The sequence below is a fragment of the Cynocephalus volans genome, chromosome 1 (assembly GCF_027409185.1).
Source record: "Cynocephalus volans isolate mCynVol1 chromosome 1, mCynVol1.pri, whole genome shotgun sequence".
NCBI classification, from domain to species: Eukaryota; Metazoa; Chordata; class Mammalia; order Dermoptera; family Cynocephalidae; genus Cynocephalus; species Cynocephalus volans.
This window is the reverse complement of record NC_084460.1, coordinates 266,937,747-266,952,431: the sequence shown is the minus strand read 5'-3', so window position 1 is coordinate 266,952,431 and position 14,685 is coordinate 266,937,747. Positions and strand designations below refer to the sequence as shown.

Genomic DNA, 14,685 nt, shown 5'->3' with positions numbered 1-14,685 from the left:
ATTATAAGTAGGTATAAACATTTAGTAGTTTCTCATGTCTTCTGGAGAAGTCATGCCCAAGGGTTTATATTTGATATACATACTTTAAAAATATAAATTACTGCCTTTTTAGGGCCGGCCCGTGGGAGAGTGTGGTGCTGATAACACCAAGGCCGCGGGTTTGGATCCCTGTATAGGGATGGCCGGTTCGCTCACTGGGTGAGCGTGGTGCTGACAACACCAAGTCAAGGGTTAAGATCCCCTTACCAGTCATCTTTAAAAATAATAATAATAAAAATAAATACATTACTGCCTTTTTATTTTTCCTTTACGTTACAGTTAGAGCATTGTATTGATTTTTTAAATTACATATGTGGTAGATTATATGTATGAATTTCATTTCATAAGAGTGTAGAGATTGCTATAAATAATAGTTATAAAAAATATGGCATTGAGATAGTGGAGTTGGGCACCACTCACCTAAGTTATTTCCTTACCATTTATGTTGTTTTTAGATTTCTTAGTTTCCATTAGCTGGTTTGCCTGTTAGGAGTAATTTAATGACCTATTCTTGGCTCAATGTTTGGAATTGATTTAGTTTTTAGTTCCTTTAGATTATACTCATTCTTCTTTGCTCTGTTTAACTCATCTTGTTGGAAAATACTTCATACGCTAAGGCTGTGGTTTGAGGTTCAGGATTATTTATGGGGGTCTGTGAAAAGAGAGGCAGTTAAGACCATGGATTGGAACCAGATTGTCCAAGTATGAATCCTCAGTCCATTACTCACTAACTGTGGGTCTTCTGACACTAAACCGCTCTGTCCTTCAGGTTTCCCATCTCTAGAATGGGAACAATGATCTATATAAGTAAAGTGCTTAGAATGGTATCCAACACACAGTAAGTGCTACTCGAGTGTTAGCTGCATTATTATGAAATCTTGTTCCTTAGGGGCATCAGCAGCTGGTCCTCTAAGAACAGCACTGCAGAGGGCAGTGGGCATTTACCCTTACCTGCTGTCAAGCACCCGCTCTGGGTTCCTCTCAGTTGAAAGAGTGAAAACTCTTAAGTACATTCTGAACCTAGCTCTCCTAGGAGCTCAATTAAGGAAAAATTAGCACCCAGATGGCACATTTTCTAAGTATTCATTCATGGTGCTTAATTCTGTTACTTAGACTATTTGGTGGGCTGTTAAGGTTCTTCAGTTTTGGTCTCTACTTTGAATGAGGTATAATGTGACCTCTGAATTTCTTCAGGAGGTGGTGGTATAGTCTCTTTAATCAGGAATTCTGTTAAAAAAAAAAAAAGAGAGAGAGAGAGAGAGAATATGGCTGGTTCAATATTTTGCTGGAAAACAGAGGAAATAGTTTGCTTTGTATTCAGTTGTCCCCGTCTTCAAAGGGCCAGCTGAAGAGGGAAGTGTGCAGACTAGATCCGGGAAGGGGTAAAGAACAAGGATGCTCGGGCCACAGGCTGCTGTGGCACCTGCCCGGCATTCCATCTGCCACTTCCTCCGCTCACAGGCTGCAGCGGTGAGGCCTCTGGGAAAGGAGAGAGAGAAGTCAAATCTGTTACCTTCCTAAAATTTCTTTCAAGCCCCATTCTGTGCCAACCACATGGATAAAAAAACCTTCAGGGAGAGACTTGATAGGCAACTTGCAGAAAAAGTTATTGTCCCTGATCAGCAGAGTTAAATGAGTTTCTGTGTCCCCAACTGTGTGTTCATTTGCCTTGCCAGGCCTTACCCAAGTTTCAACTTTTGCTAATGGTGACATGAATGCGTCGTGTTGTCATTTGCCTTTATTTGATGGCTAACTTGATCTTCTGAAAGGCTTAAATTTCCCTGTTTGTTTCTGCACTTACCCAAATATCCAGAGGAACTTTCAGAAGGTAATTGTTCATTTTTATTTTCTGGGTATGCCACAAAGAGCTATACTTAAGATCTTTCAGTGCCTCAAACTGAACACCTGACAAGATAACTTTTAAGATAAAGATATGTTATTTAAACAGTGAAATCAATGACTAAATATTCAATTTCATAGAAAACATTTTGAAATGAATGGTGAAAGTAATTAAACTTTATGCGTCTATCCCTAAGTAAACATTTCCTCTTAAAGTTATTGACACATCTCGGTTAGAGAGATGTGCTGATTTACCAGAAGATGGAATTGATATTGATGTGTTTTCTTTGTATTTTAAAATATATGTTAAAAAAGTTAAGAAAAAATGGTTACATATGTCAGTTCATTCTATGAATAAATACTCTTTATATATTATTTCAATGATCAGAACAGAGTTGTACAAATAACAAGGAACCTAAGTAAAAAGTAATTTGAAAATGACATTTTTATAACATTTTTTCAGGAGTTTATAACAATCTTTCTGGGGCCCAATGGACGCAGAAACAAGAGTTTGAACTAGCTCTAGTGGGCACAATTTTCCTTACTTTGTTTCTCAGGTTGCTGGCCAATCAGAAACAATTGGCAGCCATAGAGTAAATACTAATTTTATCTAGAATGAACCATTTTATAAGAAAGAAAATAAAAACCCATAATTAGCGATGAGATTAATTATAGAACCTGAGGGAACACTATATCTATAAGCTAAAGCCAATGCCAATGCCAATTTATCTGTTTTGTTTTTTTTAAATCAGTGTAGAGTGTGTTTAAAAATGTATACACAGTTTTTATGTTTTTACTATGACTCAATATCTTTCTTATAACTTTAAACAGGCCTAAAATAGCTTTTTGTTCTCAACCATACTAGACAGAATATATTCAGTGTAGTGCCAAAATTCTGAAGAGTGTCTCTGTAGTTTGTTGCATGTGAATAATAGGATGGAAAGTGCTTAGAGCATTTTTCAATAAGGCACTCAAGTATAAATTCACCTGTGCTGCCATCTACTGAAAGAGGTCGCTCGAAAATTTCAAGACGATTTCATGCATTTGTTCTAAGTAGATTTCTCCTCACCCTCACATATTCTCCTCTTGCTGTTCTCTGTGTTCCAGACAAGGAGGAATTTGTTGGCTATGGTCAGAAGTTCTTTATCGGTAGGTGATGACTAATAAGAGGTGGGTCTTTATCACTTGCTAAGTTATATTTACACCAGCCTCATGCTCTTCTGAAATCTTCTTTTGCTGATGGACATTTCCAAACTTGTTCTTTGTTCTGGTTTCCTTCTGGTTTTTCTTGTCAATATTCTGACCTATTGATTATTCATTATTATTCATCTAATTTCCACTGGGTATCTCTTAATTATTTGTCATAACACAAATCTTGTTGTTTTCTTCCAGACTGTTTCATAACCCATTTATCTTACTCTAAAGAGACCAATTCTTTGACTATTAAACTCACTTTTCTTGGTCACATTTCTGTAATCAATCACCTGGACAGAGCTTTCTGAAGGACCAGATGCCAGTCATTTAAAATCATTCTGGGCTTCCTTTCTCAGCAGGACAGGCAGAAAACAGCCAGGCTGCAGAGTCTGTAAACTAGAATGTTGGTTCCCAAGCCTGGAAGCATTTTGGAATCATCAGGGGAGCTTAAGAAAACAAAGGGCCACCATTCTGCATTGCTTCCAGAATCATGCAGCCCAAAGGCTATTAGGTAGAGCTGAGCAAGGTAGGAAGCTGCACAAAGATGGGGCATCTGAGCCTGAGCAAAGTGAGGAGGGCATCTGTACAGAAGACAGTGGTGGTCTGATACAGCTTGTCAGAGCCAGAGTAAAATAAGGAGGGCACCTGCCATTTCATGGCCTCTGATATCCCACAACTGCTACAAAGATGCCTGCATGTCAGGCTTGGGCTCTGACACTTTCGGCCAGGCTGCTGATCCTGTCCATCTGATCCTGCACAGGTGCTCTGGATTAATATCATTAGTAAATGTATTTGAGGATAATAAGAGCCAGGGCTCTCACTGTTAGAGTAGGGAGTAACAAATGTGGGAAGGAGAAGGCTAGTGTGAACCTTGTAATGTTGGGTGCATTGTAGGTACTGGAGTGAACTCCTGGTTTTTGATATACATAGATACAAATATAGATGCGTATGTATATTTGTCTGTACACATATAGCTCCTAGCACTACCTACAGAGAGGACCTGGGAACAGCTCTGAAAATACCAGAGAGCCCTGTGATCTGATACAAATTATGCAGGATTCTAGGAATTCAGAAGTCAGAATTAAGATGTCCAGCTTTGCCACTGATCACACAGTCCTAAGCAACCACCTAACCTCTCTGTGTCTTAGTGTATCCATCTGAAAATAGTGCATAATAAACCTGCTCTGCTGTTCCCATCCTGGCCCAAGTCACTGGGACTACAGTGGCTTCCTGACTGCTCTCCCCTGAGACTACACTTAATCTCCCTATGGTTTGCATCCTCCCCACAGCAACCAGAGGAATCCTTTAGAAACCTAAATCATATCACATCTCTTGACCGTCCAATGGCTTCTCATCACACGTTGACCATAACCCAACACTTTGCTGAGGCCCTGTGTACTCTGGCTCCAACCCATTGCCTACCACACTCCCTATTGCTCACTGCCCTGCAGCTATGCAGGCTTCCTTCTCTTCCTCAAATGCTCCTAACATGGCCCTTTCTCTGCACCTTTGCATTTGCTATTCCCTCAGCCTGAATTGCTCTTCCTTTTGGAGTCTTCCTTAGCTGGCTCCATAACTTCATTCAGACATCTGCTCAATGCCAGCTTTATAGAGATACTTTATCTGAACTGCCTATCTGTAAAAGCACCACTGCCACTCTTTATCCTCTTACTCTTCTTCTTTCTGCTTATCTTTGTTGTTTATTTTTGTCTCTCCTCCTCCATAACATGTAAATTACATGAGAAAACAGGCTTGGATTAGTTGACCACTACAGCCCCAGCACCTGGTACAATGCCTGGCACAGAGTGGACACTGGATGCAACTTAGAGATAACTCAGAGGGCGTTTTGTTATCTTTCATATTTTTTCCTATCTTCTAACTTCAGACAGTCATGACTATATTAATTAACACTTAGGATCACAGACACTACGTGCTTCATCATACCTGAAGCAAGAATTAGTCTCTCCTGTCCTGGATCTTATGTTCTGTGCGTTTCCACCCTCCCCAGCTGGCTTCCGCCGCAGCATGCGCCTCTGTCGCAGGAAGTCGCACCTCAGCCAGCTTCACGCCAGTGTGTGCTGCACCGGCAGCTGCTATAGGGCAGTGGGCACCCCTTATGAGGAGGTGGTGCAGTACCAGCGACATCCTTCAGACAAGCACCGCCTCATCGTGCTCGTAGGTACGTCCCAACGTGCCCTGTCTCCTAATCTTTCCTTCTATATTCAATTGTCTGCATTGGGAGCAGTGGTACAACAGAATTCTTTATGGACCCTCATATAAATATGTTTTAAAGGAAACCCAAAACGCCTATTTTGTTTGTGAGTTTAAAAGTAAAACTTTATTGTATCAAGGTTTTTTGGTTTAAAATTGAATGTGGTATGCCATAGAGTATATGAACTTGTATAACAAGTTGTAATATGATGATGTTATAGCTGAGATATTTTTGCTTGTTTAGAATTTGTTCTATAAGCATAGGTTGTATATCTGCAGGCTGGATCATTAGTCTATATTAGGAAAATAAATCCTTAAAGTCTATTTCTCTAAGAACTTTGTAATCACCTCCTTTAAAAAAGTAATTAAAAATTTTTGGACTGTATGAGGGTACATTAAAAAGTTCATGGAAAGATTCATATTATATTTTAATTTCATTTTTTCACAAACTTTATGAAGTACGCTTGTATCTTTGGTGATAAAGGATGGGGCAAATATAGTGCTGGGGTGACCTGCTTTTGTGACCAGTATCTCTGCTGAGCTGGTCCCTGCAGCAGTAACAACTTGTGCCTTCCTGCTGTCCTCTCTGTGTGTTCAGCTGTGAGCGGGTCAGGCCCCTGTAGAGGAGAATAACATGACTTATAGCCAGGACTCTCTACATCATTTGCAGGGCTCAGTGCCAATGAAAATACAAGGGCCCCTTGTTCAAAAATTAAGGATTTCAAGATGCAGTAGCAAAGCATTAATCCAAGTGCAGTATCTTTGTAAGCATGGCCTTTGTGTATGTTTATTTTTATGTTTTGTTTATTTTTTTGGTGGTTGGGTGGTACAGGGATCAAACCCTGGACCTTGGTGTTATCAGCACCACGCTCTAACCAACTGAACTAACCATCCAGCCCAAATGTTAGCTATTACTGCTAAATATTAGTTTTCCTAAAAGGTCATTTGTATGATTGTTAAGAAATGGAAAAAAAGATAGTCATCTTTTAAAAGTGTAGCTGGCTACACACCACTAAATCAATTCTTTTTATTAAAATAAAGATAGTTAGAAATACTTAAGGACTATCCCTTGTTCTACACCTGAGAAATCAGCCCTGCCTGCAGTGGGACATGGAGTGCTAATTCACCCATCTGTCAGAAATGTGTCCCTGCATTCTATAGGTCACTGTTCTGTGATCATTGAGGCTGATTTCTGGTTGTGATATGATAGAAACTTCCTTGGAAGAAGAAAGGCAGTTTGTCTCAGGTGATCTGAAATGAGGCCAGTAAATTCTCATAGCATCCAATATTAAATGAAGTTCGCTGAGGTAACAGGTTCCTGCAATTCCCTACCTAATTTTTGAATGTTGAAGCAGTGCAAGTTACTCCACAGGTCACCAGGACAATTCCCAAGAGTTTTCTGAGGTTCCAATTCGTGAGAAGGAAAGTTACATAATTTCTCTAAAAACATTTGCTCTCAAGTTTCTTCAATAGAAGGACTGAAATGATGATTTCACCACATAATTATATTTATCTACATCTAATGATGACTTTGTATGTGGCTTTTTGTGTTTAGGACCTTCTGGCGTTGGAGTGAATGAACTGAGAAGACAACTTATTGAATTCAATCCCAACCATTTTCAAAGTGCTGTGCCACGTATGTTTAGTTTTTCTTTCATAGTGATTCATGTTTTGGTAAGACTTTCTTTGCCTCTGCAAATGTACTGATCTCAGTTAACTATGTCATAATATCTTTGTTGTAAAAGTGTAAGACACAAAGGATAGTCCTTAAGTATTTCTATGTTTATTTTAATAATGAAAAGTGATTTAGTGGTGTGTAGCCAGCTACACTTTTAAAAGATGACTATCTTTTTTCCATTTCTTAACAATCATACAAATGGCCTTTTAGGAAAACTAATATTTAGGAGTAATAGCTAACATTTGGGCTGGATGGTTAGTTCAGTTGGTTAGAGCGTGGTGCTGATAACACCAAGGTACATCCCTGTACCAGCCAGCCACCAAAAAAAATAAAACGACAACAAAAAAAAACCCAGCAAGCTAACACCCACTCAGTACTTACTATATTTCCAGCACTGTACTTGGCTCTTTAAATGCCTTATTTATTTTTTATCTAGAAATTCTAATATATGCACATGTAACTTCATATAAATTTATAACCATACATAGTAGTTTTAAAAATGATATTTTCTTATTTTCTTTTACCCATGGCTCCTTTATTTCTCTGAAACTCCCCCTTTACCACTATCACCAACTCTCAAGAAGTAATCTTGCAGACTTTTCTCTATGTTCACTCTACCCACTTAGGGTTGTTGTGTGTGTTTTTTAAAGATTTAAAACAATTGAGAACGGCAATTCTAAAAATATAAGATATTATTATTTGTTTCATACTGGGATTCATTTTTCAAAAGTCACTCTCAGAAAACCTGTTTTACTGTAAAAAATAGAAAACATAAAGACTTGAGTGGAATTCCTCATTTCAAGAAAATAAAAGGCTTATAATACTGCATAGTTTCTAATATGTGTGAAAGAAGGTTAAAGTTTTGACTGAGGCACTAAGATGCAAATCTTTAAATGAGGAATGTGAAAACCAGTTAAGCCCCTCACACACATCAAGGGTACAAAAGGGTTGGGAAGGGAGATTAATGGGGGATTTTCAGAGAGGCTTTTATTGGAGAGAGCTGTGCTATGAGTTCCACCTCCATGGGAGCAGGGAAGAGCCTGTGGGTTTGGATGTTCCCCCTTCCCCTCGAGGCATGAGAGGAATTTAGGCAGACCACTTAGAGAGCTTTCTATGTGCTTCCTGCAGTTTGGGCGACAAAGAAGGCTGGTATTAGAATTATACCTGAAAAATCTAAAGGAAAAGAGCTTAGAGGAAGTGGCAATGGCTGTACTTTAGGAAGTGACTGCCATCACACAAAAGATTTGTAATATTTCCTAAGGACCAGATAATAAGAGATAAAGTTGTCCTGGGATTATCTTAGTTCCTGTTCAAGAGGAAGCCTTAGTAGAAGGAGGCCAAAAGAAGAGACCCAAATACATCAGGGTATGAAAGGAATCACAAATGCCTAGCTGGAATAGAAATGGATTTGAGAGACCCAGCGGTGGTGGTGGTAGCGTTTGCAAAATAACTCAATACATCATGTAGGAGAGAAAGAGCCAGATTTAAACATCTGCCAAGTCTAATGGGAATCACAGCAGCCAGCAATGGTATCTGCCAAGTCAGAATGTTCCTGCCTGCTTTCTTCTCTCTCCCTGCCATCTAGCCTTGTAGAGTTATGAAACTGGGAGGAGCAGTAGAAATGCAACGGAAGGAAAGAGAAGGGAATCATCCTCCCTTTCCTGATGTCTGGCTTCTCTGACTGTGGGCTGCCCTTGGTGCAGCAAGTCTGAGCCAGATGTATGGAGGAGAAGCCTAAAACATAAACGAAGTTCATAATTTTGATTATCACATGGAAATGGAATTTTAATTACTAAATTGAGACTAAGTGATCAAATAAAATTGTGGCATAAATGGTGATAGACTTAATAAAATTAAGGCTAAGAGTGATCAGAAGAGTCATGGGAACTGCTAGATTTTCATCCAGGGGCAAGGGAAGGTCTTGCCTCACAGAAGAGACCAAAAAAGTTGCTGATGGGGGCCGGCCTGTGGCTCACCTGGTAGAGTTTGGTGCTGACAACACCAAGTCAAGGGTTAAGATCCCCTTACCAGTCACCTTTAAAAAAAAAAAAAAAATGTTGCTTATGATCACATCCCGTAGGTTGTGTTTCTGCAGCACTGCTTACATATGCAAGAATGGCATTAATGTCAAAAACAAAACTACAAAAGTAATCACCATTTTTTAATAGTCTGTGTAAAAGCAAAATGCCCACAGAACATAGGAGAATTTTAAGGGGTATAGATACCATCATTCAAAGTGAGAAAATATTGCTCATATTTTGCTTTTAAATTGAGTGAACAGTTTTAAGTTTAAATGGGTACCTAGGGTTATGCACCAATTCACATACTTTAGCCTGCCGTATAAAATACCAGTCTAATAGAAGCAAAGGAGAAAGGTTCATCTTAGGGTTATATTAATGCAATTCACCATCACCTGAGAGCAATTCACCATTACCTGAGGGTTTTACTAGATTTTCGTTTTTCAGTAGGAAGCTATAGGAGAAGTGGCATAACTGTCGGAGCTCTGAGGATCTGAAGAGAGGCTAGAATAAGGAAAAATCAAAAATAATCACAAGATGATATTTGCTTTTTAAGTGCCTTGAAAGTCTGTAACTTCTTGAATCATTTAGAGATGTTTCAAGCTCCTTCTTGATCATTTCCATGTACTGATATCATCAGATGTTGATCTTTTTCATCCTTAAACTTTCTCAAATGCAAATAAACAAGTTCTTTATGAATAAGAGGAATTTGTTATAATGCTGATCAAGGGACTGACTTTGCATCACATAGGACACAGAGTTGGAACTCTGTGTTATTCATCTTTGTGTTCTAAGAACCTAACATGATACCTGGAACATAGTAGGCACTCAGCACACATTAGTTGAATAAATGAATGAGCAGAAAATAAATAACTGTTAAGTATTTGATGAACTCTTACATTCTACTCCAGGTGCTGTTTAAATTGAAGCTTCTGTAATCAAAGTGGCTACCTCAAAGAATCAGACTGATTCCAGACTCAGCCAATCTTTTCCTTCTAGAGGTCCTCAAAACTAATCACCAACTCACTTGGATATTGATGCATCTGGGCAAGACTGCAGAATGTCATGGGCTCTCCATTTCAAATCTAAGACAGTCTGGTGTAATAGAAAACATTAGTCTAGGAGGAGTCAGAATACTTAGGTTCTAGTTTCAATTTAATTTTTCATTACTCTTAGGGATGTGAGCAAGTTAGTTACTCTCCAAAAGCTTCAGCTACTTAGTAAAATTTGAATAATAACATTTCACCTAGCTAGGAGTGTGGGGGATAAAATGAGATCATGGGAAATGCACTACCCAAATATAAGATATTTTTGGAATTGCTATCTGGGAGTATTCAGGTGTCTAGTGCCTGTTTGGGAGTAATAATGGGTGTTTCCTTAGGGCCTCCTTATCCTGGAGGATAATACATTTTTTCCACATGAGGAGCACTCAATAAAAGTTTACAGATTAACTGATTTTGATATGAGTACTTCTACTTTCTTATCATGAATTCAAACTCCTCTTTTTGGTTCTAGCAATTTATTTATCTATCTGTTTGTTTATGCATTCATTTATTTTGCTTGAACATGTTTATTCAAATGAATATTGGTAATAAATAAAAAATTTTTGAAGACTCTGAAAACTTCCTTTCCCTTTTTTGATAGATACTACTCGTTCCAAAAAGAGTTATGAAATAAATGGGCGTGAGTATCACTATGTGTCAAAGGAAACATTTGAGAGCCTCATGTATAGCCACAGGTAAGGTAGAAGTTCTAAAGCTAATTCTTTCTTGCCTCTGGTTGTTTTACATTCAAAATAGAGTCCCTATTTTTATGCATTGTCCAAAGCTCCTGAAGTAATTAATTTTGTTTCTGAAAAGTTAAGCAAGGATATGTTCATTGATGTACTACTACACCAACTCATTGGTTTTGGAAAGGAAGCAGAATTGAGTTGTGAACTCCAGAGAATTCGAGGCAGTGGATAAGACCTAGATCTTCTAATTTTTTTTTTCCTCCTGCCAAATATTCACTAATTCTTGTTTGCCAGCAAAGTCCACATTTTTACATTCAAGTCTATTGGAGTTTATCTTCATTTTACTACTACTAACATTTTACTTGTAGAAAGAGTTCTTGTTTTCTTTGTTCTATCTTTGTAGGATGCTGGAGTATGGTGAGTACAAAGACCACCTGTATGGCACTAGTGTGGATGCTGTTCAAGCAGTCCTTGATGAAGGGAAGATCTGTGTCATGGACTTAGAGCCTCAGGTGGGTCTACGGTGGGATAGTTCTCGTCTCTCCAAAGTAATGAATGCGTGTCATCCATTTTGTGCACATGCAGTAGGTTATAATTGAGACATTTCATTCTCTTAGCCTTTTAGGAATAAGACCACTTATATCTAAGGGCCAGGATCTGACTTGAAGTGGAATTTTCAACATCTTGTTTTCAGTTGGGAAAGAAGTCTTGCTTTTCTGACATAAACACAGAACAGACTAGGTGGCCCTAAAGAAATGTTAGAATCTTGCTTTGACCTTAATCACAATGGCATTAAGGTAACTTCTTGTGGAGGGAATAAAATGTTGCTTTACACAAGGAGGTGAGGTTCCTGTGTGGTGATATCTGTGTCTACTTTCCTGAGAACATATCTGGAATGGAGCAGGGAAGAGCAGGTTAAGGTAAGATAAAGAACATACAGTTTGTAGACCCAGTTTTTATGATCCTTGTATTTTTTCTTTGTGTTTTTCTTAGTCATTTATAAATGTATAAGTGCTTTGTGTGCAAAAGAGAATCCAAGAAAAAGAAATTTGTTCTTACTTGGGTCAAAGCTGGTGGTCAGTGTGAAGATGGCAGTAGTATGAGCTACTATTAATGTGAGCCAATAGCAAGAGGAAAAGGAAATGAGAGTGAAACAGAGCTGATCCATCTTGAGAGTCTGTCTTTGTCACATGAGATCATGTACAGAATCCTACTCTCAGTGAGTGAGACTCTCTCATGTATCGAATCTTACTCAGCTAGTAAGTTTTCAATAGCTCGTCATAGCTAATGAGAGGAAGAACCAGGATTTGAACTTAGTTTTGACTCTAGAACCCCACCTCTTAATAATAATAATAACTTATTATTTTTTTTAGAATTGAACATTTGGAGGCACATGAGACTATATTCTGGCTAAAAGTAATTGCTAATTTCTGGTCTTAGAAATTTTGAGAACATTCATGTTGCCTCCAGAAGGTAGGACTTCTGTTTTTAAAATGCGCACTTAATTTTTCTATATAGGGTATTCAAGTGGCGCGAACCCGTGAACTGAAGCCTTATGTCATATTTATAAAGCCCTCTAACATGAGTTGTATGAAACAATCTCGGAAAAATGCCAAGATCATTACTGACTACTTTGTGGACATGAAGTTCAAGGTAAGAACACGTCATAAATGAACGTATTGCTCTTGGTGACTGTGAGGCTGAAGGGATTTGGGTCCAGCCAGGCAGAGAACCTCGGATCTCATTGTTCCCTTCCTCTCCAACCCCCTCCCCAGAAGCCCCTCAATAAAATGGTTTGATTCCAAAACATATAAATCATTGTATTGTTTCCACAGGATCCCTGTATTGAAGAATGCGATTTTTGTTTCTAGTAAATTTATCCTTTGATAAATTCAATTATTTACTCTTATGATTTATTAAAATAAATTTTAATAAACTTTAATAAATTCTATGATGCTACCCTTATTTTTTCTTTCTTATTTTTTGGGTCTAGCTTTGAAAAAACTCTCCAAGCCACAGGTTGTAAAGCCACACAGAGACTGGATGTGCATAAGCCTGATATTTGTATTTTAAACATAATATTTATTTTTACTTGAAAGTTTACTTTAAAAATGTTGTAGTGAGTATATCTCATCTGTAATATGAGGTATCTCACAAAAACTGTTTATTGATGATGATGGCAATAATAGAGGGGCCAAGCCAGGTAGGGCTAATCAGTGAACTCATCCTAGAATAGATGATTTTTTTCCCAGTTATATATATTTTATATTTTTTTCTACTATAAATATTTTGAGTCATAACATATACTTAGTAAGGCATATAGATCTTAAGAGTACAGCTCACTGAATTTTTACATGTGTATGCACCAGATAATCATCATCCAGCTCAAGATATTATAGTCACTTATTTTGTGTGTGATAAAAAACACGTAATATAAAACTTAGCATCCTAACTATTTTTAAGTGTTCAGTTTAGTAGTGTTAAGTATATTCAAATTGTTGTGAAACAGATCTCCAGAGTCTTTTCACCTTGCATAACTGAAACTAAAAATATAAACACTTCACAAATTTACATGTCATCATTGCACAGGAGCCATGCTAATCTCTGTATCGTTCCAATTTTAGTATATGTGCTGCTGAAGCAAGCACAAGCTATCTTTATATTATCCTTTATCTCTTATTATTTTTATCTTCATATTATTTCAGTGACTATGAAAGTTACACTGAAGTGACTATGATTTTCCAGTTTGCCTTTTGGACAGTGGAGTTCATAGATGTACTCTCTGAGTCTTATTGGCATTTAAAATTGTGTTCTCATTTTTATGGCAGTCTAAACAAATTAACAAAATTGTTTCTGGATCATGTGTGTGGTCACCTTGTGATGGAATTCTGCCAAAAGATTTCAATGCTCGTATTTATAATTCTGTTTAAGACTGCATTAACAAGTTGAACTGTTTTGTCAGAAACAAGAAATATCAGCAATAAAATTAATGCATTAGTGCCAAGTGAAGGCCAAATGACCTTCACTGAATGAACATTTCGCAATAGTAGGAACAGACAATATTATATGTGAATTAAGTCATCATGAAGCAAAGGTTAATTTAGGCATGCCTAAATCAATAGAACAGGGTCATACCATCCTCATGTTGAAAGTGACCATTTTGTATCTGCAAAATGTCATTTTTATCAGATTAATGTTCAATTGAAATTTATGTTTAAGTTTTAATTAAACTGGCAAATTTTCTTTGGTTTTATGTTGTGTTATGGTTTGAGAGTTTCAAGTGTTCAGATAATAGAATGATTTAAGTCCACACGGGAAGTTGAGGGTAGCAATCTGTCTACAAACTATTACTAAACTTTGTAAAACATTGACCAGAGAGACATTAAGTAAGAATAAAGATTGAAATTTAAGTTTTATAGTTGAGGATAGAGAACATTTATTTGACCTAATTGTTTTTATAAATAGCTTTACAACTGAATGGACAGCATAACAAACTGTGTATTTCTATTTGTCTCATTAAGTTTGTGCTATCCATATTTTTCTATTTCTCCCAAAGGATGAAGACCTACAAGAGATGGAAGATTTAGCCCAAAAAATGGAGACTCAGTTTGGCCAGTTTTTTGATCACGTGATTGTGAATGGTAACTTGCAAGATGCATGTGCCCAGTTGTTGTCTGCCATACAGAAAGCTCAGGAGGAGCCTCAGTGGGTCCCAGCAACTTGGATTTCTTCTGATACTGAGTCTTAACGAGGCTTCTTGCTTAATACTGCAGTTTTGACACTACCTTTGTTACAGAGATCTGGAATAATAGCTGCAATCTAAAACAGCACTGCTTAGCCCATTATAATGTGTGCAATTTTAAAAGTGCTGCAGTTTATTAATCTTATTTGAAAAAAATCGTATGGGATGGTTATGTAGAGTTACCTATTTGGCTCTTAGGAAAAAATTTTTCCCTTTACCTCATACACAGCAG

At 37.6% G+C, this 14,685-nt stretch overlaps 1 protein-coding gene and 1 non-coding gene across 2 annotated transcripts in view; one reads left to right on the top strand and one right to left on the bottom strand.

Annotated features, from left to right (window-relative positions):
- The window catches only part of MPP4 (MAGUK p55 scaffold protein 4), a 42,410-nt gene extending 27,951 nt beyond the window's left edge, over positions 1–14,459 (top strand). Inside the window, exons 15-22 of the mRNA XM_063076997.1 lie at positions 1,853–1,867; positions 2,986–3,027; positions 5,081–5,251; positions 6,839–6,919; positions 10,624–10,717; positions 11,115–11,223; positions 12,230–12,364; positions 14,268–14,459. Coding sequence (XP_062933067.1) covers positions 1,853–1,867; positions 2,986–3,027; positions 5,081–5,251; positions 6,839–6,919; positions 10,624–10,717; positions 11,115–11,223; positions 12,230–12,364; positions 14,268–14,459 — 839 coding nt within the window. The remainder of the gene's footprint in view (positions 1–1,852; positions 1,868–2,985; positions 3,028–5,080; positions 5,252–6,838; positions 6,920–10,623; positions 10,718–11,114; positions 11,224–12,229; positions 12,365–14,267) is intronic.
- On the bottom strand, positions 13,256–13,359 carry LOC134365245 (U6 spliceosomal RNA). Its single transcript, XR_010021972.1, has one exon. It is a non-coding gene; the product is annotated as a U6 spliceosomal RNA (small nuclear RNA).
- Positions 14,460–14,685: the final 226 nt, after the last annotated feature.